Source organism: Zootoca vivipara, chromosome 9, assembly GCF_963506605.1.
Source record: "Zootoca vivipara chromosome 9, rZooViv1.1, whole genome shotgun sequence".
Lineage (NCBI taxonomy): Eukaryota > Metazoa > Chordata > Lepidosauria > Squamata > Lacertidae > Zootoca > Zootoca vivipara.
The window spans coordinates 24477886-24503964 of NC_083284.1; the positions used below are offsets into that span (position 1 = coordinate 24477886).

Consider the following 26079-nt stretch of genomic DNA (forward strand, 5'->3'; position numbering starts at 1 on the left):
GGAACCCCTTCTTTGCCTTGTAATGTAACATGGCTGAATGGCAACAGCCATCCAGATAGTATTTAACTAGGCATCAGAAAGATTCTGAAGGGTTTCACACCTGCAAGTTCACCAGTTTATATTTCTCTCTTCTCACTGCTAGGTGGAAGAATCGTTGAGGCGGCTGAAGAATCCCTTACAATTGCGTCTTCCTATCCAAGAAATAAATGAGAAACATTAATTCTTTTGATAAATATTAGCCTTGTTGAATTGCCTCTTAAGATTTGAAACTGGAGTATTCTGGACTAATGTAGTCCTTCTGTTTTTGAAGGGGTTGGGGGGGTGAGGAAATCTACAAGGAACAGCTAAAACTGTTTCTGATAACCGGGATTTCTTTTTCATGTTTTGCAAAGAAATTCAGACTCCCCATGTATATAGTTTGTTTCTTAATACTGTTCACAATAAAAACATGTAGCAGCTACTATTGAATTAATAATGCATACTTGATTGAAAGAAGAGACAAAAATGATTTTTAAATTTTTTTATTTTAATCTGGAACCCCTCTGTTTGAATGTAACTTTCATAATACGGTAAATAAAAATGCATTGCTGTTTTGGGCTTATTTTATTTTCTGAGTTAAGATCTGTTCTGCAAAAAAAAATTAAAAGCACCTCCTTAGCTTTCAGGAATCCTCACATGCAGAGTTTCAGAATCTGTGACTGTTTATAAACATATAAACATATAAAGTTTCTTGTTACATTTAAGATGCAAAGTCCAAGGGGCACAACTCACCTGTACAAACATCACCACCCCCAACATCAAGGAGCAAAATAGCACATGTCCCAGCACCTATAGAACAATAGCTAATGGCCTGCAGTAGGTCAAGCCACTTAATAACAATTTTGAACTATAAATGGGATGCCTGGAACTCTATTGACCATACCAGCCAGTTACACCAGTCAGTAGCAGTTGCACAACTGAGTCTGACAGTGTTCAGATGGTATTTGCCAAGCTAAAGTATGAGGATGAGGTCAGATAATGGAAATGATCCCTACAAAAGAGTTATTGTATTTGGGGGGGGGGAAGAGTACAAAATCTCTAGTTTCAAAATGAAGCTTGCAAACTCATGCACTTGAAAATAGTTAAGTGATTAACTGCTTCTTTCTTGTTAAAAATGTAAAAAGATTGACTTATTTTCCAAAATTCTCTGAGGTTCGGAAAGTATAATGTTGATTTCTAATCCAATAATTTCAAATGCAGTGCATAAAAAGTACTTCTGGTTTTGAAATGTTGATTTTATGGAAAGTTCAGCATTGTACAACTTCCTTTCAAATATCTTTTTGCAATTTTTCTAACAAGTTTTTAAAAAGTCTTTCAAGTTTTGAAATTATCTTACAATATTTACAATCACCTTTTTTTAAAAAAAAAATCCCTTGCTGGTTGTAATTTGGTTACTTGGGTCTTCCATTATTGCTACTTTGTAGTTTTGCAAATTGTCTTAGTTGATCAAGAAAAGGTAGGGTGATTTCTTAAGCAAACCGAAATAGTGCACACTGACAATGCTTGACAGTGCAGTTCCAAACATCAGCTACGCAGAAGCAACCCCGTTGAGTTCGGTGGGAATTACTCCCAGGGAACAGGATTGCAGCCTGAATCTATTACCCCATATATCAAGATTGTGGGTAGCTTGAGATAACCTCTTGTTACTGCTCCTCAGTGTTATTTTGATTTTGGGTAGAAATGCAGCTTCTTAGTCAACATTGATGCAAAGCAAGGAATCTGCTTTTTTCCTATAGCATTAAGATCTTTGCACACATCCACTCTGCGGTGAGCCACCTTCCTGTTAACCAGCGTCAGTAGCTCTGTGAACTCCAGGGAAGTACCATGTTTTCTTATCATCTCACACAGATCTTGAATGTACCAAGAACCATTTATAGTCTCGCGATGAGAATAGTAGCCTATTGCAAAAAGGGGGAAAGGGCATTAAGTCTTTGTCATGTCTGCAGAAAAGCCTTGGATCTGAACCTGCATTCAATATTTTTTTAAACTAGCAAATAGTAATCTAAGAGATTATTAAACCTAATTCCATGCTTTGGGAAAGCTGAAAATAATCACACACCCTGATCTAAAAACATGCTTCCTTTGTCATCAACTGAACTTAAATATGCTTAGAATTGCAACCTTAGTTGGTCTTGAGCAGGCATCCCCAAACTTCGGCCCTCCAGATGTTTTGGACTACAATTCCCATCTTCCCCAACCACTGGTCCTGTTAGCTAGGGATCATGGGAGTTGTAGGCCAAAACATCTGGAGGGCCGCAGTTTGGGGGTGCCTGGTCTTGAGGGATATTCACTTGTGGAACAAGAATGATTAAGTGCTTTAAAATATTTTTTTGCACTATTAATGAGTCCACTTTGCAAGAAGAATCCCAGTGTCCAACTTCAACAGCAGAAGACAAGAGGTGTACATCCACTTTGTACAAAGCTTGTAATTCCAAGGCAGATACTTAAAAACTCTGAACTGAGGCAACTTGCCTGAAGCAGTCTAGTCTCAACGCTCCAGAGATGCCTCTGAGATACAGAGGGTGTTTGTGTTTTTTTACTTTCTCAAGCCAAATTTTTGAACTTTTGAACAAGCAACTCCTATTACAGGAAACGAGTGGTTTTTGCATACATTTTTCCTTATCATAACTATAGCATGCAACCCTGCACATAGCAATAATATAAGTATACACAGAGACTAACTTCAAGAAAACTGTCTCTTTGTTTTGTAGGTAAGATAACTGCTATTTCAAGGAATCAGCAGTTACAGACAGCAGGGTGGGGGGAAGAGGGTGCATTTTACCTTCTGCAACTGAGTAACACATGAGGAAGTCTGCACCAGCAGGCAGTGTATATACGGCGGCAGCATCAACGTGTGTTTCATTGATTTCTGTTTTGCTATCTACTGTGTCACGATGAAGAACTGGGTTGTCATGCCTATCTCCTCTGCATGCCTGTGGGAGGAAAAACTGTTGAAAACGAAGTCTCACAGCAGCTGGACACCATTCTAATGCAGAACCCTTCCGAGTTCTGCCTTTGTTGATATACACGGCATATATACCTAAATATTTGGTTAGGCTTTGCTGAGTCTTTTGGTAGGATGAGTCAGCTTAGAAAGTGCAGTAAACACTGGGGAAAGGGTGTGTGTTTTTTTACTTTAGAATTGAGTTTAGAAAGAAGCATGCTTTGTACTTCATATCATATGCATAAACCAAGGCAATGCTTAGAAAAGCAAGGGAATAAAAGGTGGCTCTTTGATACATTCTCCTTTCCCTTCCTCCCCCACAACAAACACTCTGTGCGGCAAGTGGGGCTGTGAGACTTCAAAGAAGTGTGACTAGCCCAAGGTCACCCAGCAGCTGCATGTGGAGGAGCGGAGACGTGAACCCGGTTCCCCAGATTAGTAGTCTACCGCTCTTAACCACTACACCACACTGACTCTACATGAAGTTCTGTCTACCCCAGACAGAGGACAGGAACTGCAAGATGCAGCAAATAACTGGGCCATTGCCTAAACAGTTGGAGGAGGTTTCCATTTTTTTCTTTATTACTGTATTGTTTCCAATAAAATATGCAACTGTCTCCTCCTGCCTTCCCTAGCCTGGTGGTGGTACTGGTGGGAATTCCAGCCCGAAACACCTGGAGGGCATCATGTTGGAGAAGGCCTGCTTTTAAACTTCATATTATGGTTTAATTCACGAGCTCCACTTTCTCACCTGAATTATAAATACTTTGGGCTTCCCAACTAGGCTTGGGCATTTGTCTCCTCTGAACATCTTGGTTAATTCCTGTATCTTTATTTTAGCATCATAGGCATAAACGTGATCATCTTCTCCATGGCTCAGGAAAATGCACACAAAGCAGTCTGCATCTTCATGCTGGTCTGTGGACACTGTGAAATGATGCCGTTGAAAAATGTTATTTTAAAAGCAATGGTTGGTAAAGTAGTGATGAACAAAGTACCCTGGGGTCATGTTGGAGCTGAGCTCAACAAACCCAAGCTATCCCCACCCCCCAAAAAAGGGAAAATAGCTCATGCTGAAAATGTGAACCATAGTTTGAACACATTCACTATTAAAGCTGTATTAAAATCATAGCTGAATTTACTCAAGTAAATAAAGCAAAGTCACTTACCATTGTAAATGTTTTGCAACACTTCAACTGCTTTAAGGTCATCAAAGCACTTCACTTCAAATCCAAGCTCCGTCAAGCTAGTATAAACAGGAAGAGGAAGTCTTACAACTAGCATTTATTTCTTGATTTTTCTCTTCTTGAGAAAATACAGCATTAGAAATGTGTAGGATACTAATAACTAATTTCATATGACATGGTTTCTCCAAAACAGCAATAAAAGAAAAGGCAAGGAAACTTATTTTTCTCAGAGAAAACTATCCCAACTGTTTTAACTTGAGTAGCCTGCTTGGGAAGCAGTTTACAAGTGGCTTGATTATTGATCTGCCATGTAATTTATTGGTTGATACAGCATTCAAGAATAGAGGGAAAATAAGGTGTTTTCTCTCCCACAACTCTGCCAGGCTGCCCTGTGTACGCCTATCCTCTACTCAAAACCATTTGGAAGCCATTTTTGGCAAGTAGGTGGTCTATAAATTAAGAGAATAAGAATGGGCTGGGTGTCTTCTAAGGTACACTTTCAGTTCACGTGGTGTCATGCTTCTCTGCAAAACACAAGTGGCTTGTGACAGGCAAGTCAACATAGGAAGGGTTGCCTAAAAGTTCGAAAGCTGCATTCAAAGTGCTTTATATACAGTGGTACCTCGGTTTGCGACCGCAATCCGTTCCGCGGAGGTGGTCGCTCGCGGAGGCGGTCACTCCCCGAAGCACCGATAGAGCACTTCTGCACATGCACACGCTGCACAGATCGCTTCTGCGCAGATCGCGTCTGCACATCCGATGCCGCGGAACCCGGATGTAAACACTTCCGGGTCCACGGCGGTCGCTCATCGAAGCGGTCGCAAACAGAGGTAGGTATAAACCGAGGTTTGACTGTACAGTCATTCTTTCAACTGCACCTGTAATGTTCACCTGTATATTTTCCGGTGGGGAAAGACTTGAGTCATAATGACCAACTAAGAAACACATGACTGAAGCAGCATTTGAACTGTGGACTTCACAGCTCATGCTTTCTTAGTCCTTATAGTGCACTCATTCTCAGGGCGAGTCCCAAGTGGGCGTCATCATTTTTATACACAATGATTTTGTCTTTAAGAAACTTCATTCTTTGGTGTTTTTATGTATAAATGGCATGAAGTTGAACTGGATTCTCCCTACTCCGCCCACAAACTCACACATGCTTAAAAATAATTTGAGAAAATCTCCACACCTGCGTTTTAGGTTATCCCTGTCCGCTTGGGTGCCACGTCTCTCTGGCAATGTTAAGTGCCAGAAAAAATGCTCATGGTTGAAGATCAGCGCAAGTCCCCTCCTCTTGTGGTTCATTTTATACTCCACTGCTGGATCAAAAAGCTGGATGTTTCTGCAAAAATATGGTGTTTTCAGTTATTAAATGAAGTCTCTCTCTCTCATATGCACACAACATTGCTGAATCCACTGGAGCAAGCCAGGATCCAAAGTATTGTACAACTAGTTATACACGGCCAGAGGACTTGTATGCTTCTAAAATAACAGGTCCCAATTCCATATGCCAGTTGCAGTTTTGCCAGTCAAACAGGATTTATTCCATGTGAAAACAGTGCAGTCATTGTATATACACACACAAATACAAACACATTGCTTTAGGATAGAAAATGTACGCAGCACTGACTGACAACTCTTAATTTTGCGATAAACCCAGTAACAAAAGTCAAATAATCAGCAAGTACAATTTTGGCTGCTCCTAAAAAAGTTATCTTTTGTATTGTGAGCACTTTGTGAGATCCAGTAAATATTGGGGGTGTGGTTGTTAGAACAACAAGCATATACTGTGGAAAATACTTTTCCGTCTCTTTGTTTTCAGCTACAAACAGCTGTTCAAGGACAACAGAGATCCTTACCTTTCAACAATGGCATCTGTTTCGGTGTCGTTTTGCTGTCCATCTATAATTTGAAAATAATTCAAAACATGGTTGGCCCAATATACTTAAAGGCACAAATGAACTACATATAAATGATCTATTTTTCAAATACTGTAAGCTTTTAAAGAATGTGGCATCAACAAACTCCAAATATGTTTTCCTTTGAGATACCTGCATTTGTTCCTGTATTAAGATTTTGCTGTAGTAAATCAGGAGCTTCTGCAACTCTTGCCCCCAAATCTGTAATTAGCAATCTAAAAAATAGCACTCCTACTTTGACTATTGTTGTTGTTTTTATGTAATAAATTTTGCTGACACCTTTCTCAAACAAACCCAAGGCAACTTACAACTTACAACAATATAAAAATATACAAGACATAAAAACAAAGTGACAAACTGGCATTTATCCATACAATATGCAAAATGTAAAAACGGAGCCCCAATTTACCGAAGGTTGACACCAGGACAACTACAGCTTATCCCAGAAATTAATCGTCTGCCTTCCAGTATTATCAAATGCCTGAGAGCAGAAGAAAGTTTTTACATGCCATCAATTGAATGAATAGGTATGGACAGATTTCAGTCCTGCTTTTCCCCTCTGCTCTTCCTGGCTAACAATAAAAAAACCAGCATTTCATCTTTTAAAATAATTTACAGCTTTTGCCCTAGTTAAAATTTTGAAAGTGTATCTAAAGATCTATCTTTCTCAAACTTTTTGAAACTCGAAACTTCTGCCTCCTGTCTCTACTCTCAAACCTAATCAATTGTCTTTTGCATAGGTGGACATGCACAAATCCTTAGAGGACTGTTTGTGTGTATTGTTGGATCACAGCACCTGCAATGAACAGGGGAAATGACAGGACATGTACATTCCATTCTAAATGCACATGCAGAGAAGCTTCATTAGAACAATCAGCCATGCCTACAAATTTAATGTATATTAGTTCACTCCCTATGCAAACAATCCAGCTTGGGTCAATGAAGCAAGAGTGTGCCACCTTCCCATAAATCAGATCCACCTCAGAATGTTTTCACCTCCACAGGAACACACCCACCCCCCATCTGGGGAGGAAGATTTCCTTCTCCTGCTTGCTTCCCTGTTCTGTTCCCACTTAGAAAAGCTTTTCTAAGTGGGAACAGAACACTTTTTTGAATAACTTTCAATTATATTTTGAATGAACAGCAGATACTTTACCTCTGTCTTCTTGCTGTACATTCTTGCTGTCCAAATGGATTTCTCCTATGGCAGAAAACAACATATTTAGTATTGCAATAAAAGTGTAGACTGGTCACTTCTTTTCTGAAGTTCTATATATAATTGTGTTGGTTCCAAGGCTTTGTGGATTCTGCTTGCTCATTAAACTCAATAAGACTTTAATCCAGCCTTGGCAGCTGCTCCCGATCTGTGTGCCTGCAGAACAGTGATGGGAAAACCGTAGCCTTCCAGACACTCTTGAGTTACATACAAGGCCTTGTCTCTGGCCATGCAGGTTGGGACTGATGGGAGCTGGGAGCCCAACAATGAGGTGGCTCTCAGACAAACCATGGGTTAGCTTGAACACAAGGGTTGCCAGAGAAATCACAGCCCTGGTCCGCCTGCTACAGCAAGGTAAATCATGATTGGGAATGGTGTGCTGACCAAACCTGGGCTCATAGCTTGCCTCCTCCAAAGAAATCATTAGCTGTAAAATGAGGAAAAAGCTTTCAGCTCACACTTTCTCTAGAGTAGAAAACTGATGTTGATGTTGCCCTAAAACTGTCACATTGTTGTTGGCCCATGTCTGTCTTAAGAGACAATGGAGTGTGCCTCCAGGGGTGAGGTCAAATGGCTGCATTGGCAGCATTGAAGTGACCTCCCTGGGGCGCAAACCTGAGCAGTGTTTATGGAGGTCCTGAGCTGCACAAGGACAAGACTCCGCCCTCCCTCTTGGCCTCACTGATGTGTTTTAAAGGAAAGCAGAGGGGTGCATTTGGCTCCAGCTTGGCAGGAGTTGCTGGAAGACACCATCCAACTGTCTTAGGGACACCACTCTGGATTTGTATAGGGTTTGCTCCTTAGCTTTGTCTTCTCCTGAAGATACCCTGCAAAGCAGCAGAGGTTTAGGGTCAGAGTTTTCCTTCTCTTGGAGGGCTACCTTCCCAGGTGGATGAGCCCCACCTGCCCCTCACATAGCTGCCAAGTCTCCCGTTGAAAAATCCGGAATCAGCAGCGACGCAGCACCGGAAGTTGCTTCTAGGCATGTCTGGACATGCGTAGAAGCAACTTCCAGTGCCGGCACTGCCAGGGGTGTAGCAGGATGAAAATTAGGGGGGAGGGGCGTCTCCCTTCTCCCTTGCTGGCTGTGGGGCAGGCGGAGGGAAAGCCAGCCAAACTCTTTGCGCGGCTCTGGGGCTTTCCCTCCACCCGCCCCACAGCCAGCCAGGGAGAAGGGAGACAGCACCGGGCGGCGGTAGCCAGCGGGGCAGGCTGGCTAGCGGCCCTGCTTCTAGGGGGGGCAACTGCCCCCTGCCCCCCCTGCCTATGCCCATGGGCACTCTCCTATTTCCGGTGCCCAGACATGGGCAGAGCGGCACCCAATTTTCTGTGTCCAGACATGTGCAGAAGGAGCCTCCCTGGAAGGTAGGAAATCGGGGGATTTACGGGATTTTTTTTCTATTTGGGATAACAGCGGGAAAATCCGGGGGTTTCCCGAGAAAAACGGGCGACTTGGCAGCTATGGCCCCTCACTTCCCTCTACAGCACATGCAGAAACTGTCATCTTGACCATTGGTTTTGTGTGCTCAATCCACCAAAGAAAGGGCATGCAGGGGAAGTCCCTAACTCACTGAAGGTTTGAGACCCACCAGGCCAAGTCAAAGCCATTCTCGGGGTGTGGCTGCTGCGGCCGTCTGCTGACAGCTTCTAGGAGCCAGAGGTGAGAGCAGAGCGCACTTTGTACTGTTCTTTCCAGTTACCCCCAAATAGGGGCGTGGGTCTGGCTGCTTTGCAGCACCACGGAATAACCGGCTCTCCCCAGCAGCCAAGCACCCGACTCCCTGTCCTGCGGGAAAGACAGCAAACGTGCCCGGCAGCTACAACCCAGCCCAAAACACAGCGACGCGGCCACGTGATGAAAAGGAGAACGAGGGGCGGAGCGGGAGGAAACACAGGAAGGCGAGAAAGAACAAAGAAAGATGATGAACAGAAGCAGACTCGAAGCCAGGAGGACAAAGGGCGGGCGTGGACAGCAGTTTTGCTTTCTCTCCCCCCCCCAAACGGTTAAAAAAACACACCCCTTAGTGCCCCCCTGCTTGAACTAAGCCTCAGGAGGTCCGTGTGTCATATATTGATCACCAAATGCAAGTACAGATGCACAAGCCATTCTTTCCTGAACACGAGCATTCTGCAGAGGATCTGAGTTCTTGCATGCACACCACCCGTTTCAAATTCGCACCCCCACCCAAAGAGTCCTGGGAATCGCGGGTTCATAAAGGGTGCTGGAAACGGGGGCTCATTGAGGGGTGAACTGCAGTTCCCAGGACTCTTCCGGGGAGCAAATACGCTTTAAATAGACTGGGTTTTCCCCCTGGTTCCCAATCAGACGTTGACACCCAGGCAGACTCCAAACCCCACCGACAGGATCCCTCGCGCTCTCCGGGGGTTAAAGGCGGCGCGCAGCCCTCCTACTGGGGGGAACCTTTTGGAGACCCGTCTCCCGCGGCTGTTCCTCCCTGCTGGGAGAAATCTCCGGGCTCCGACCATGCAGGCGGAGGAGCCGAGTGAAGGGGAAGGAGCAGCCTTCCCCGGCTGCACCCGGGCCGCGCCCAGGCTTCCTGCCCCGCCGCCCCTCGGTTTCTCCACCTGTGCGCAAAGGGCGCCTTTGTGCACAGACGCCCCTCGCGCTCGGCTTCCGGCGCCTACCTGAGCCGTTGTTGGAGTTTCTCTGCCGCTTGGAGCTCGCCATGGCTGGGCTTTCGACTCGCACGCCCGAGACTGAAGGAGGAACCCCGGGTGCTGCTTCTGCCGGAGTCAGCGTTTCTCCTCCTCCAGGCAACCGCCTTCCTCCGCCCACCTTTTTCTCCCCCTCCACCCAGCCCGAGTTACCTTCCTCTGTCCCTCTCGGTTATCGAGGCGGGGCGTGGGCTGCTGCTGCTGGGTGCCAGCCTGGACGTGCCTCCGGACGCACAGCTCGAGGAAGCTTCCGTGTTCCTTCCCTCCGAAGGTCAAAGAACTCGCCAGGGCTTGTCCCCGAGGCTTGTTTTCGCTGCCAGCCCCCAACCTCCCGAAGGTATATAGCTGCAAGGCTGGCCCAGTTGTGAGGTAGAAAAATAGCACAGGCTCTCTTCCTGGGATTAATACACACATTGATAAGAAATATATAACGGTTTGCTGCCTATTGGCCAATAGTTGTGCTGGTCCTGTTCCTACAACATAATTTAAAGAGCAGGCCAGCCCATTTTGCTGTTGGAGGCAAAAGATGTTGTTCAATGTCTTAATAAACTACTTGGATGAAGGAATTGAAGGGATGCTCATCAAATTTGCAGATGACACCAAATTGGGAGGGGTAACAATGCATAGAAGACAGAATCAGAATTCAAAATTACTTTAACAGATTAGAGAACTGGGCCCAAGCTAACAAAGTGATTTTCAGTAGGGATGAATGTAAGGTTCTGCACTTAGGCAGGAAGAACCAGATGCAGAAATATAAGATGGGGGACACCTAGCTTACTAGCAGTACATGTGAAAAGGATCTTTAGGGGATTTGGTGGACACGTTGAAAGAAATTTCCCATAATATAAGGCAGTTTTTCTGCCTTTACGAGGGGCGTTCATTTCCCTTGACCCTCGTAGGAGGATGAAATTGCACATGTACAGTAAAATGATACATCTCTCCATAGGTAATGTGGTAATTTGTAGCTCTGAACTCCTAACAGTTTCTCTGTTACAGATGCTAACGTGGAGTAACATCTGATAATGGAACCAGTTGAATGCAGAGCAGTCTTGGACTTGAAAGGGCGCACAGCATGGGAGACGTTTGATGAGATGAAAGGGACTTATGGGGAGGATGCCCCATCGTATGACGTAATCAAGCACTGGCATCATCAGTTCAAGCGTGGTTGGATTTCGGTGGAATGGCTCCCATTCCTGGGCAACCACAATCCTCCATTGAGGATCGCTGCATAACCGTTCAGTTGCAGATGTCAAGATCAGTGTGGGCTCTGTAGAAAAAATCATCCATTACCATTTGCACATGGGAAAGGTGTTTGCACGGTGGGTTCCCTGGCTGCTGACGCCTTTCCAGAAGCAGGAACAAGTCACATGCTCACAGGCTCTTTTGGTCATGTGTCACAAAAACCATGATAACTTCTTCGCCAGACTAATTACTGAGGACAAAACATGGGTCCATCATTATGACCCAGAGCCTAAATCCCAGTCCAAACAATGGAATCACTCTGCCTCACCACCTCCAAAGTAGGCATGTGTCCAACCGTCAGTAGGCAAGGTCATGCTCACGGCTTTTTGGGACCAGCGCAGAGTAGTGATGATGGATTTCCTGGCAAAGGGTACCACAATTACCGGGACATACTATGCTTCACTGCTACAGATATTGCAAGAGGCTATCAAAATAGAGAGGCATGGTGACCAAAGGTGTCCACCTCCTGCAGGAGAATGCCGGGCCTGGTTCACAACTTGCATGTTGCTCAGACGGAAGCACGGTCCTGTGGCTATGAAATCTTTCTCCATCCCCTTTATTCTCCCAACCTCACATCATCAGACTTCCACCTCTTTCCAACCATGAAGTTATTTTTGAAGGGCAAACTTTTTCCAGATGATGAAATGCTGGTTTCTGAGGTCAAGTCATGACTTCTGACGCAACCTGCCGAATTCTACGGATGAGGTCTCCACAGCTGCATAAAGTGATGAGAGAAATGTTTGACTCTTGCTGGTAGCTATGTAGAGAAGGACTAATAACTGTGCCCAGTTTCATTTGTCTCAGTCCACTGGAAGTATGTCAGGGGAAATCTTTAATGAACACCCCTTGTATCTCTGGATATTCTCATTGCCTCCATCACCACCACACAACTGCTGTAAGGCTGTAGCCCTCCTCTAGAAAGAAAATGTAATTGACTAGACATAAAAATGGTTAGCATTCAAGAGTGTGTACCAATGCTTCCACTTGACAAAAATAAAACATGATATACAGGCTGCTGGCAGGGTGGTAGAGGATATACACATCACCTGTGATGAAACCCAACACAAAAAAGCCACTAGCGTGACATATGCTGTTTCTAACCACAATTCCTCCAACCCCCAAAAGCTTTCCCTGCCAGCTGGGTAGAGCATAAGTATGGTCCACAAACTGTAGGGGGAGTTGTTGAAAATGGGTTGTCTCATATTATTAGCAGAAGCACATTTGCTGACACAAAGCTACCATTGACTGCAACCCAGTAACTTAAATTGGCCTTAAGTCTAAGGATCTATCCCTACTTACATGGGAGTGAGCTCCAATGAATCCACTGGGACTAACTCCTGAGACATATATAGGATTGTGCAAGTTGGCAACTTCCAGAGGGATCGCTGTCTGTAGGTGCACAAGTTTCTTCAAAAGGCTGGCAATTTCCCACTTAGTGCCACTTAAACCTGGTGTCTTTTGTGGTGACCACTTCCAGGACAGCCTGATTAACATTACAGGAAGCTGCCTAGGTCCACCTAGGTCTGCATGTTCTACAATGGATGGTGGGGTTTCAGGTGGGAGCATTTCCCAGCTCTCTATGCAGAGATAGAGACTGAACATGTGCTCTACCATTGTGTTACGACACTCCTATATAAGAATCGCCTTTTCTTTCCAAACTACCAGTTTAAACCTTGGTCACGGAATCTTTGATCTTAGTCACAGTTGTGTCAACCCTGTGCTAACATAAATAAAACTATCACAGTAGTTTTATTTATCAGGGTCACAGTAACCAGATTTCTGACCCATATACTGTATAAATTTATTCAGTTTGCATTAACAATAAATAATAATCCCAGACACATATTGACATGCTGTAACCTTTTATTGTTCACTTTAATTATCTTTTAAATTGTTTAAATTATTTGGTTTTAACTGGTTTTCACTGATAATTTTAATATTTCTTGTAAACTGTTTAAAAGTTTTATGACAGTCAAGCAGTATACAAATCTTTAAATTGTGGAGGAAGACAAATGAGCTATGTAGAGCAGGCATCCCCAAACTGCAGCCCTCCAGATGTTTTGGCCTACAACTCCCATGATCCCTAGCCAACAGGACCAGTGGCCAGGGGTGATGGGAATTGTAGTCCAAAACATCTGGAGGGCCGAAGTTTGGGGATGCCTGATGTAGAGTATGGAAGCCCAAGCACCACCTGTAACTAGAAATTATCTTCAGAGCTGCAGACGCCTTTCCTTCTGCGCCTAATATTTTGCCAGGCATTACTTTTACGCTTTCAAGCCAATCATCTCAATATAAATGGCTAGAAATAAACTTCCTTTTTCAGAAACAAAAGCAGATATTTTTCAGGATATTGTACCAAGTGCAATAGTTTATAAATGTATTGACATTTTTTTCAATATTCAGAAGGAACCTTGGTCACTATTTATATAACTGATATTTCATTGCCAAAAAAAGTGTTATGCCATGCTTGTTGAATTAACATTTTTTAAGAATGCAATGGGAACATAGCTCAGCATTCTATAACTGGCCAGAACCTTTATATTCCCCAGCATTAAATGGCCAATATAAATGCTTCTACCCCAAAGTGTGTTTTAGCAGGGGGGTATGTGACTGTACCAGTTCTGGATTTTAGATCCATGATTAAAGTTTACGTTCCTTCAAACTTCTCCAAATTGAAGTTCTCTTGCTTCTGGCTTGCCATTGCTTTCATTAAAATATCTAGAGAAAGTAATTTGCTCTTCCTTTCCTCTGGCTTTGGTTTGTGTCTCACAGATTGCTCCTGCTGAACTTTGTACCTACAGCAAGCTAATAATATAAACTACTAGCTTTGAGTCACATTGCTAGGAATGCTCTTGGCAGGCCACACTAGTAACTGAAATTTGCTGTTTGAATTGCATCTTCATTGCAGTTGTGTATTTGGATGAAAGGTTGTTATACACTTGTGTACTTTTTGGAGCCTTGTATTAAATACTTCACCACAAACCTACAGCTTTAGTTCTGAACCTACTCTTAACCAGAGTTTTATTGAAACAAGCCAGCTTCGTAAGTCACTTACCAGCTTGCGCCAGTAAACAAAAGTTACGACTAACCACAGTTTGTCTAGCTTCAGACAATTACAGCTAGCCAAAAATAGAAGGGAAAGTTTCTGACCTTGGAGCCACACTGGGTGCTGCAGGCTCTCATTTTACATCCAAATGCAGCTAGAATAAAGGCTTGTAAAATGAATCCTGCAGATTTTCCTCAGTATAGTATGCTACTCAGTTAAGTTTTATTTATAGCAAAATGAGAGGACACATACATAGCTTTGACTCTTTAATTCTTCTCCCCCACTTTACACAAATACAGTTCTTTCCCCCCACAAATTTTCACACTAAAGAAATCCCTTATTTCCCAGAATATATCACAGACCACTTTTCAAGTAATTTCATTCAGTAGTTTCTAGTGCTTGAGTGTTCAGAACTTGAGAACAACTCAGCATTAAAAGTTCACATTCTTTCAAAAAAGACAAAATACATTTGACAAAAAACCTCTATAAAATCCAAGATTAAAAAATGGAACACCCATTTTGTAGGTTTCGATCCAACTCAAGTTGGTTGTGACCAAGACCTATTAAAATTAATAGGGCAAACAGCCCCACTGTTTTCATTGGGTCAGTTATAATTAACATTAGCAGCATGGAAACAGATTATTTCTCACAAATGACATCATTTTAAAATATATATATAGAAAAGATTAAGAGAATTTTTTTCTATTAATGTCAAATAGCAAAGTACAGACAAATAAATTAGAATCTTTTTCTATTAAAGTGAAATGTGAAAGTACAAATAAATTATTAAAAATCAAGTGGGAAATAACCCTTGCAGAGTTCTCAAAGCAATTCCATAAGCCTAAAACACAGAAACAATGGTAAAAGTATTCATTAGTCTTATCGTTTAGTTCTGAAACAGTACAGAAGAAACATGTTTGATACTCAAATGCTCTGCACACTAAATGCAAATATTTCTCATGCTCAGGCCAATAATACATATTAAGACACCTTTACTTCCGCAGAATGTCTATGTGTCTAAAACACTTGATTAGAGATCAAAAATAATTTTAAAAATTTATAATGTTCTTGGATAATTGGGGGGCAGGGGAATCAATAGCTTGGTTTCACTGCTTTGGCAGATGGATTTGATGCACCCTAGAATTCCAACATGTAAACGACTTAACTTTGTCAGTTAATTATTTTACATAGCATTTAAATTTTTAAGGGAGATATGCAACTAAGTAATCCTCAAGAGTAGATCCAATGAGGTTCATGTGCTTAAAGTACACAGTAGTGGATTTACTCCGAATACGAGTCAGTTGGATACCATCTATAGTTTTAAGGCACTTGAGAATCTGCTGTATAAATGGATTCAGATGCATCTAAGTCCCATTAAGGTAATCCTTAAACATTGAGATTAATAATCTGACATGCTATAATTGTTGCTAGAGGCGAATAGTGATCTGGCGCCTATTCACTCAAAAGTAAGCTCCACTGGAATCCTAGGTGAGCCAAGAGGTGGTTTGGGGGTCGATGCTGGAGCTGGTAGGAAGCGGTCGGTGAGTAAGCAGCAGGATGGCTGCCACTTTTGCTGCTCGGTACAGAAAGGACCTAAGTACAGAGACTTTGAAGGCAAATCTTGCCCACCAAAAGTCCATTTCCCGAAAGGAGAGCAGGCACAAGGAGTTTCATAAAGAACTTCGGAAGTTAAAAGAGCAGAGAAAGCCCATAGACCACCGCATTCGGTGATGGTACTTAGCAAGAGCTCCACTTTTCAAACAGCTCAGCATAACCAGAGGCAGATCTACGTAGACAAACCCCCCAAAGAGAGGAAATGGGTGCAGCCTACAACTTCCACAACTGCTGATGGAAGAGTTACAGCAGGCATCCCCAAACTGCGGCCCTCCAGATGTTTTGGCCTACAACTCCCATGATTCCTAGCTAACAGGACCAGTGCTCAGGGATGATGGGAATTGTAGTCCAAAACATCTGGAGGGCCAAAGTTTGGGGATGCCTGAGTTACAGGGACCACAGCTGCTGCTCTGACCAAAATATCACAGATATCCCGGCCTGCTGTGAATGCAGGTCTTCCGCTGCAGAAAAGCGAAACAAGTACAGTAACAGAAAACAGCACCAGAGGGGTCAAAAATGCAAAGGCCACAGTGTTGTGTGGCATGAAAGAGAATCATTCAGTGGAGCCTCTTAAAGAAGGTGTTAGGGCGCCAACATGTTGGCCTGCTGAAGGCTGATTTTTATTTACAAACCGGGGTGGGTAGAAAGAAAATTTACTGTGGTTTTTCTTTGTTAAGTACCGGTACTATTGAATGTTTAATAAAGCTTGGTCTGTGTCTTCTGGGGGGAAGTAAGCTCCACTGTTTTTAATGGGGCTTACTCCTAGGTAAGCACGCAGAGGATTGCTGTGTAAGGCTGAAAAATCTAAATATACTTACTAAGTGGTAAGTAAGCCTCAGTGAACAGTGAGACTTAATTGAACATTCATAAGGTTCATTAATTAATTGAACATACACAGGACTGAACTATAGAAGCAAAAACAGAATATCTACTCAAGGGAATGTTCCACTATAACAGCAGCATAAGATTGCAAACAAAACCCATACATTTTTAAGGCATTTCCCTTCTTTCCATAAAGCAAAGCTCTGAGGAGATGCCAAATGCTGGTAAGACCAAAGTTTGACCTACTTTTTACCCCACGCAATAGTTAGGGGTGTTCACCTCTATCAGTTTAAGAGCAGCATCCACAATCCCCTCAAGAGGAAAAAACTCATGTAGAGGTACCACTCCGAGGCCAGTTGCCGAAATTGCAATTTTGGCTTTCAAAGTTGTATGCAAAAGATCCTTAAAGATTAAGGATGTGTGCAAAGGTGACAGAGGGAAGAAGTGCTATATAAAAAAGTAGTGTCTTCTACAGAAGTGTAGACCACCTTGACGCTCCGACGGTATGCTTTAAACAGCTTTGTAACAACAAAAGAGCTCTCACAATACAGATGAACTGAACCAGGTCGAAAGCTTCTCTCTTAAAGGTCTGTCTTGTCTTCATACCGACACATACATGCTGCTCTTTGACTGTCAAGGTATGGCTTGCATCCTAAATGTATGACTGCGTCAAACACTAGTTGAACTGTTGATTCACACGCTGCAAGGAGGAAAAAGCAAATCAATTTTTAAATCCTTGTACTGAGGCCCAGTTGTCACTATAAAGAAACAAAGCATCCACTTAACCTGGACCCAAGGCAAGGTATGAAGCTTATTCTGCTGATTGACATAAGATGAAATTTCAATCTATTGAACAACCAATTTATACTTGTCACTTCCAACACCATCATTGCACACAGCAATCCAGAGTAAGACCACCACCATGGGAATTGGGGTGGATGTGGAAATATGATCCATGTAGAGGTACCAGCTCCACACGTGCTTGAGATAATGACATGTAGTCAGCTATAATGTGAGTGAGCCCTATACAGTGGTACCTCACAAGACGAAATTAATTCATTCCATGAGTCTTTTCATGTTGCGATAATTTCATCTTGCAAAGTGCGGTTTCCCATAGGAATGCACTGAAATTTAATTCATGCGTTCCTATGGGGGGGGGGAGCGCAAAAAAAAAAGGTGCCGACTCACCCACCACTGCCGGAGGTTTTTCAGGGGGAAGCAGGAGGAGGGCCAGGGAGAGGCTCCCTCCCTCCTTCCCCAGCAGCCGAACCGTCATGCCCAACCAGACAGACAGCCCGTTCGCGTGCAGGCAGGCAGGCTTAAGGTGAGGGAGGATCCGGCTGCTGCGGAAGCCGGGCGATGGCGGGCAGTGGAAGCGGAAGTGCGAGGCGGGCAGGCTCTCGGTCTGACTTTCTCCTCGCGGCGCCCTGCTTCCTTTTGCGAAGTTTTCTATGGCACGGCCATAGAAAACTTCATCTTGCGAGTCTGCCAAAAAATCGCAAAACATTTTCGTCTTGCGATTTTTTTTGTGCCACGAGGCGTTCGTCTAGCGAGGTACCACTGTATCTGTTTGGGCAAGTTTAAGGTTTGGTGGGCATTAGGTTCATAGCAATACACAAGCAATTCAGCTCCTGCAATAGGACAGAAGTTGCTTGTATTTTGCACTGCGCTGTTCACAAATACAGTCTACACTGTGTCAAAAGTAGAATTAGCCCCAGAAAAAGACATTATGTTGTGACCTCCTCTGCACCAAACTTGCAGAAATCAAAACTGCAATGAAGATAACTGGCAGATAATAAACCATCAAGAGAAGCTTTTTATTCATCCATCATATAGGAAATCTAATGCTCACTCTCCACACTACTATAGCAATTGCTACATGCTAATGGCTTTGCTTAGGTAGGACATCTGCTAGGAGGACATGTCTTTTTCACATTCTACTGTAAGGGGAAGAATGTTCAGTGGTGACACAAGACAGAGCAGCATTTGCAAACATGATACCCTCCAGATGTTTCGGACTAGTCGAAAACCTATTCCAGTCCAGGACTACACTCCAAAACCTATTGACCCAGCCAAAACATTATCTTACAGAGCTGCACAAGGAGAGAAGAATTCACCCAAACTGGGCAGCATAATCTTGCATTGCTCATGCAAGATTTCCAATTTCAGGCAAATCCTTCCACTTTTGTGCAAAGATGGACACAATCCATACTTCATCATGTTAGAAAGTGCTCTTCTTTATTAGCTGCACACAGGCACCGGGAAAACTAAACAGAGTTAAGTCACATTACTTTGTGCCCCCTGGTTCAGATTTCCAATAAAACACTACCCACAGTTATATGTAAGTTCTGTAAATATCCATTACAGCAGCATTATTCCAGACAAGCTTACCTTGTACGCTCTCTGGTATTCCCAGTGTTTTCTGTACATCTCTACAGATCTTAGAGAGGCAATATTGAAACTCCTCGTCGCAATCGTGTTTTTTGTTGCCACAGGTATCGTAACACCTGTCATGTTGATTGCAGCATTTTGTCATTGAAGGAATGCCAATGTCAAACTGAGAAGCAAATTCTAATAGTTAGCATTCCTTGAGAACAGTTGTGTACTACACAATGAAATGGTGTCTCCTGAGGGAAACTCATGTATTTTATGGTTTTTATATTGTAATTTTATATTGTGAAGCACCCTGAGATCTGCAGATGAAGCGTGGTATATAAATTTTAACAACAACTCAGAACCAGCTAGAAGAGGTATGAGTTTATACTCCAAAAATATATCAAGAAGTTAATAAAACAGATCAAGTCTTAAAGGAGAATTTTAATAAACCAAATAAAGGCCCACAGGAAATTTAAGATGGAAATTGGGAAAGGATTTTCATCAGAGAAACCAAATTATAAAAGTTTCTCTAAAGCAGTCATGGGAGCAAAGAAACACATTTCACTCTAACAGGGCTAGATGAGTTTACCATGGTAATATATGCTTTCTTCTGATGTTTCAGCTGTGCCATAGAAGGCAGGGATGGCTAACCTATGGCTCTCTAGATATTATTGGATTCGAGCTCCCATCAGCCTCAGCCAGCATGGCCAATGGTTAGTGATGGTGGCAGATGTAGTCTAAAACATCTGGAGGACCACACATCTTAAAGTAACTAGGAAAAGTGGACCCCAGTTACTCAGTCTGGAGAAACTAAACATAGCACTTTGTTGTTCTAGCCAAGCATATATTCCAGAGGAGCAGAAACCTAGAATTTGCACATTCAGAGACAAACTGATAATCACATAGGGGGTCAGAGAGGACTTTTTGACCATATTGGCTGATAACCTTGTAATGTGGTTTCCTGTAACAAAATTTACCGATACTAGTTTCTGCCGCACAGGTTAGTTCTATTATCATATTTTCAATGCATCCTGCACCCCGCCTAATACCCTCAGCAAAAAAAGAAAAAGAAAAGAAAAGAGTTGATCTATCTACAGGACGAAGAGACAGCCTTTGCGGGACAGGAGCATTTAGGGTGGCAGAATAATGTGTCTTGACATGTGAGATGACAATGAAGGAGAAACAATTCCACGGTGCTTCTTCATGCATCACATGGTTAAACTATGGGATTCGGATTCATGGGAGGCAGTGATCCATGATCAACCTAGATGGCTTTAAAAGAGGATTGGACAAAGCCATGGAGGTGAAGGCTACTGATGATGGCAGTAATGCTTCAGAATACCAGTTCCTGGGAAACAGAGCAGTGAAGAGTGCTGTTGCGTTCAAACCTTGCTTGTGTGTTTCCCACAAGCATCTGGTTGGCCACTGTGAGAATAGGATGCCAAACTAAATGGGCCATTGGCAAGACCCGGCAGGCTCTTCTTATGTGTGGTGGGATCGGACTCAGCTGATGTAGTCAGCTGAATGCAAATATGGTGCTGGCAGCTTAGGCGCCTAACTACATTTTCTCTAGACTTCTGCGCCTCTTGGCTTACTGAATCTAGCAGAGAGGGTTTGACTAGTTGGGTGCAGAGAATGGTTAATGCAGGCATCCCCAAACTTCGGCCCTTCAGATGTTTTAGAACTACAATTCCCATCTTCCCTGACCACTGGTCCTGTTAGCTAGGGATCATGGGAGTTGTAGGCCAAAACATCTGGAGGGCTACAGTTTGGGGATGCACGGACGGGTGGTCCCTTCAGCCTTGAAAGAGGCGGTGGTGTCACTACTTATAAGGAACCAGCTGTGGACCCCTTAGACTGGAATAACTACTGACCAATCACAAATAACCCCTTCCTGGGGAAGGTAGTGGAGAGAGTAGTGGTGGAACAGCTGAAAACATTCTTGTACAACATAATCCCAATGTGGGTTTGGGCCTGGCCATGTAACTTTTTGTACTAAAGCACCTGCACAAAGCATTTTTGTTTATCAAAGCCTATCTAGACACAGATGTTGAATGGTTCGATCTTTTTCCTGTTGATTTTAATTATCTTTAAATGTTTAAAATCTTTTTAAACTGTTTTTATTAATATTATCTGTAAATTGTTTAGCGGTTCTACTACAATCAAGCGGAATATAATTTAATAAATAATAATAATAATAACTGGCCACTGTCTCGGAATGAAGGTTTTCATATTTTAGACCTATAGTTCTGAGGCTGCGAAGACTCCTCTTGGGAGACTGAGAGATTTAGTTTTGAATAATCACAACACTTTGTGCCAGGCATCCCCAAACTGTGGCCCTCCAGATGTTTTGGCCTACAACTCCCATGATTCTTAGCTAAGAGGACCAGTGGTCAGGGATGATGGGAATTGTAGTCCAAAACATCTGGAGGGCCGAAGTCTGGGGATGTCTGCTTTGTGCTTAGACGAAAACAATAGCCTACTATTTACTTAAACTAGTTGCATATTTACTATTTATATATTACAGTCTCATGTGAGTGTTTTCATAAATTTAATACAGGTTAATCCAGATGCATTGCCATTTAAGCATCTTTCCTTCTTTTCATCCAAACACAGAAGAAGCTAGTGAGCAGGATGAAGTACTTGATAAGAAGATACTTACGTGAACTCCAAAAAGGGGAGAACCACAGCCATTGGGTGGTGAAGGCTTATAGCCATAGCGAGGCAACGGCTTATATCCTGTAAAATATAAAGAACTCTGAATACTCCACATGCTTCATTTCCACCTGATTAGATGTTTCAAGGCAAGAGCCCGGGAATAATATTCAACTAGTACAGATTTATATAAATTAACTGTTCAATAAAATAACTCAGTATAAGCTGTTATATACACTTGTGTGTTTAGAGACTTTGGCATAAAGAAAATTAATTTATTACTACATCTAGATTCTACCTTTCCTCCAAGGATTTCAAAGGGGAGTCCACATTTTATCCTCACAAAAAACCAGTGTGGGTTAGATTGAGATGTGGTGACTGACTCAAGTATCATCATGGCTGAGTGAGTAAGTGAATCCTCACCTTCCAGGTCCTAGCCCAACTCTAACCACTACACCATTAGCTTGGAACCATTCTGTACTAAGGGAGCAATCCTATGGAGGGCAGCTGAGTGGGGTGGGGAGGGACAGGATGATGGGAGACCTTTCTGGGGGTGGAGAGAGTGTTCTGCTGCTGGAGGTGTTCCTAGGGCAACAACAGAAAGCTCTGCTGCTCTTACTCGTCCACCATACCCAGACATAGGCTGTTTTATGGGAATTTCAGAGGAGGCTGTGAATCATCAGGATCCTAATTCCCCTCATGCGGCCTTCAGGAGATTGCCTAGAAGGGAATGTGACCCTTGAAAATAGCTTTCTTGCGCCTTCAGAAGTAGCATCTCCTGCACCACAGAATCTCCCTTCCCTTAGGATTATTTAAAAAGATGCATTTCTCAAAACACACAGCATATCTAACAATTTAGGGAAAGGGTATACAACCATAGTTATGAAGTTATATTTATAAGCAACACCATTTAAAAAGTAGCTTGTTTTCCACATAGCCATCTTCTCATCTCCTTCACCAGAGATAACTAGGGGTAAACCTCAATCAAATTGGTTTTAAAAACTGGGCTCCAACTGGTTAACCTGAACTTTCAGCGCTGATGAAGGAAGAATGGATTATTTTACACCATGATTTCCAATACTTCAATCCACAGTTTATCAAAGTGGTGCCTAAACACAGAAGAATGTATTTATAAAAGCTTAGTCTTTCTGTAATATAATCATTTGGCACCATTACAAGTTAACCTCAGACCTGATAACACTAACTGCAGCTTAAGAAGAACTCTGCTGGATCTGATCAGGCCCATCTAGTCCAGCATCCTAAACAAAGAGAACTTTGAGGTCATGATAAAACAACCAACAATACTAACGCAGGCTTATTATGTATCCAGGAACCAAGAGAACAATGCATTAATCTTTACAGTCAACGTTTTAAAAGGTCACTGTTGTTGGCTAGCATCACAAGCGAGATCCTACGGACGCATGTTCAAGTATGCAAAGCTTTAAGATTGAACTGCCATAAGGTTGGCAAATGTATTTTAGGCTGCAGCCTTTACTCCTTTACATATAATATGCCCCATTAAAACTCAGTAGAACTTATAGGTCTGCAGTGTATTAATATCTGCATCTTTCAACCAAATGGACCCAGTGTGCACCTTCTGATCTAAAGCAAGTTTATTTATAACATTTATACGCCAGTGCCGCAAAATAGTTACAGTGTTGAACTAGGACCTGGGAGAGCAGGGTTCGAATTCCCACTCTGCCATTGAAGCTCAATGGGTTACCTCGGGCCAGTCACTATCTCTTAGCCTAACCTACCTCATGGGGTGGTTGTGAGGATGAAATGGGAAGCAGAACAATGTACACCACCTTGAGATCATTGGAAGATAAAGGTGGTACCGGTATATAAATGTAATAAATAAAAAATCCCTTGCCTTCTGGAACCAAAGGATTATCAAGAGATCCCTTTTCTGATCACACGTCATGCCCCTTCCAAACCGTTTAGACTTGAACCTAACGCTTTCAAGATTCGGTAGCAACCGGGAATTACCGCGTTAACCTCCACCCCGTTCCCCCCACTTCTTTGGGCACTCTCGGCATTACCATCGCTGCACTTATACTGACAGAGCCCATCCTCTCCTCCCAGGAGATCCAAAGCAGCATTCAGGTAAGTGTCGATCTTGTGGACGCCGTTCCTGATGGTCTTCAGCGTCATCCTCCAGTCCGGGGTCTGGGCCTCCTGGCACTGGGCGGGCAGGGGCCGCATCCCCAGCAAGCCGCAGGTCACAAGAAGCGACAGCAGCAGGGCCCAGCTCATCGTCTCTCCCGAGCGCGCAGGGGCCAGAGTACCAGAACGCCACCCACGCGCGGCGCAACGGAGCTCCACGGATTCGGAGGGCTCGGGCGGGACGCGCGCGCGCCGGCTAGTCTCCGGTTCCTCCCGCGGGCAGCTGCATTACGCACGTACAGTCGCCGCCGCAGGCAGCCGCCTTGCCTCCACGGCGATTACCGCTCGGAGACCACGGAAGCGCTACCATCCCGGACAAGCCCCTCCGGTCCCTGTTTGCAGTGCGCCGTCCGCCTCCAGCAGCCCCGCCTCAGTCGCGCTCGCGTCAGGGCGCTTCGGGCGCAGGGAAGGAAAGGGGGTGCGGTTAACGCTCTCCCGGTAGGGAAAGAGGTCGTGGCGGCTGGAGGTAGGCGGTGCGCGGTGGCCGTGGCGGCTGGGCAGGCGCTTGAAGCTCTTCCAGAGGCCTTAAAGGAAAAGGGCGCATTCTTTCCCTGGATCCCACGGCTTCCATTTCGGGGGTAGGTGGGTGACGGACCTGTATTACGGGGACAAAAGTCACCTTTCCACTGCGGGCCCAACCGCGCGCGAGAGAGAGCGCACTGCTGAGCGAGTGTAGTTCTGCCTCCACCGCCTTGCCTGAGCTCTTTTCACACCACGCTGTTCCTATTTTTCCTTTCGGGGCTAGTTACCACAATTGCGGGTGGCGCTGTGGGTTAATTCACAGAGCCTAGACTCTAGAGCTTGCCGATCAGAAGGTCGGCGGTTCGAATCCCCACGACGTGGTGAGCTCCCGTTGCTCGGTCCCAGCTCCTGCCAGCCTAGCACGTCAAAGTGCAAGTAGATAAATACGTACCACTCCAATGGGAAGGTAAACGGCGTTTCCGTGTGCTTGCTCTGGTTCGCCAGAAGCGGCTTAGTCATGCTGGCCACATGACCTGGAAGCTGCACGCCGGCTCCCTCGGCCAGTAAAGCGAGATAAGCACCGCAACCCTAGAGTCGGTCATGACTGGACATTTACTTTTACCACAATTGGTAGTCTTCTGGGGAAAGACACAAAAATGGTTTGGGAGGAGCTAAATCCTTATTCTGGAGGTAAAAATTTAATAAATACAACTGTGGTGAGCCAGGGAGGGGGGGTGAACACAAAGCCCCTCTCCCTTGCCCCCCCTCGCCCAGTCCTCCTGTTCCAAGGCGAACCGGAAGAGGCAGGGAAAAGGGGAAGACACAGTCTTTTCCAGACTTATGCAACACAAACAGTAACGGCTGCCACCACTCTTTTTTAATCCACCAGTAACCCTGAGGCAGAGGGTAAAAAGAGCAACCCCCTAGTCGCCTTACTGACCCAGGGAAAACTTCAGTAGCGGTGTTAAGCAGTCATGCACCAGTTTAGCTTTGCAGATGGAGGCACACAAAATAAGGAAACAAAATGGTCTTTTCAGAATTTATTTAAAAGGAAGAGCAACTAATATATAAGTATTTCCACAATTCTCAAGGAAAGGATTACAGGCAAGCAAAATAAAAAACATTGTATAATATTTTCTAGCTAGACTTGTATACTCACAGGAGAAACTTGAAAAGAAACACAGAGTTCAAATCCCTTTCCCCTCAGGCAGGAATCAAACAGAGCATGGCTGGCACCTCCCAGGAACAATGGCATTCAGCAATTAGCATTTCCAACCCAGGTAAAGGTAAAGGTAAAGGGACCCCTGACCCTTTACCACTACCCTAAGGAGTCTCAAAGCGGTTGACAATCTCTTTTTCCCTTCCTCCCCCACAACAAACACTGTGAGGTGAGTGGGGCTGAGAGACTTCAGAGAAGTGTGACTAGCCCAAGGTCACCCAGCAGCTGCATGTGGAGGAGCGGAGACGCGAACCTGGTTCCCCAGTTTAGGAGTCTACCGCTCTTAACCACTACACCACACTGGCTGGGACAGAGCAATGGGAGCTCACCCCGTTGTGCAGATTTGAACTGCCAACCTTGTGATCGGCAAGCCCATGAGGCTCAGTGGTTTACACCACAGCACCACCCGCGTCCCTTTTAACTATGCTTCTATGTCTATATTTGAGGTGGTATAGAGCCTATATTGTATAGACCCATGTTGTACTTTGTTTGACAA

At 43.9% G+C, this 26079-nt stretch overlaps 2 protein-coding genes across 2 annotated transcripts; both read right to left on the reverse strand.

Moving 5' to 3' along the window:
• Positions 1-505: 505 nt before the first annotated feature.
• On the reverse strand, positions 506-10127 carry CASP6 (caspase 6). Its single transcript, XM_035113443.2, has 8 exons — positions 9952-10127; positions 7246-7290; positions 6030-6072; positions 5360-5512; positions 4153-4229; positions 3735-3910; positions 2822-2972; positions 506-1937 (listed from the first exon to the last, which is right to left on the reverse strand). The coding sequence occupies exons 1-8, from the start codon at positions 9992-9994 to the stop codon at positions 1699-1701; spliced, it is 927 nt and encodes a 308-aa protein (XP_034969334.1). The 5' UTR covers positions 9995-10127; the 3' UTR covers positions 506-1698.
• On the reverse strand, positions 6030-24310 carry PLA2G12A (phospholipase A2 group XIIA). Its single transcript, XM_035113446.2, has 6 exons — positions 23779-24310; positions 21744-21820; positions 19097-19262; positions 10135-17405; positions 7246-7290; positions 6030-6072 (listed from the first exon to the last, which is right to left on the reverse strand). The coding sequence occupies exons 1-4, from the start codon at positions 23990-23992 to the stop codon at positions 17287-17289; spliced, it is 576 nt and encodes a 191-aa protein (XP_034969337.2). The 5' UTR covers positions 23993-24310; the 3' UTR covers positions 6030-6072; positions 7246-7290; positions 10135-17286.
• Positions 24311-26079: the final 1769 nt, after the last annotated feature.

Excerpts from the sequence above, each read along its gene's own strand:
- CASP6 (XM_035113443.2), bottom strand. The coding sequence starts at position 9,994 with ATGGCGAGCTCCAAGCGGCAGAGAAACTCCAACAACGGCTCAG. Across the intron at positions 5,513-6,029 it reads ACAGATGCCATTGTTGAAAG|AAACATCCAGCTTTTTGATC; the intron begins GTAAGGATCTCT and ends ATATTTTTGCAG. Across the intron at positions 3,911-4,152 it reads GTTGCAAAACATTTACAATG|TGTCCACAGACCAGCATGAA; the intron begins GTAAGTGACTTT and ends ATCATTTCACAG.
- PLA2G12A (XM_035113446.2), bottom strand. The coding sequence starts at position 23,992 with ATGAGCTGGGCCCTGCTGCTGTCGCTTCTTGTGACCTGCGGCTTGCTG. Across the intron at positions 19,263-21,743 it reads CTCCCCTTTTTGGAGTTCAC|TTTGACATTGGCATTCCTTC; the intron begins GTAAGTATCTTC and ends TTTGCTTCTCAG. Across the intron at positions 17,406-19,096 it reads AATACCAGAGAGCGTACAAG|CGTGTGAATCAACAGTTCAA; the intron begins GTAAGCTTGTCT and ends TCCTCCTTGCAG.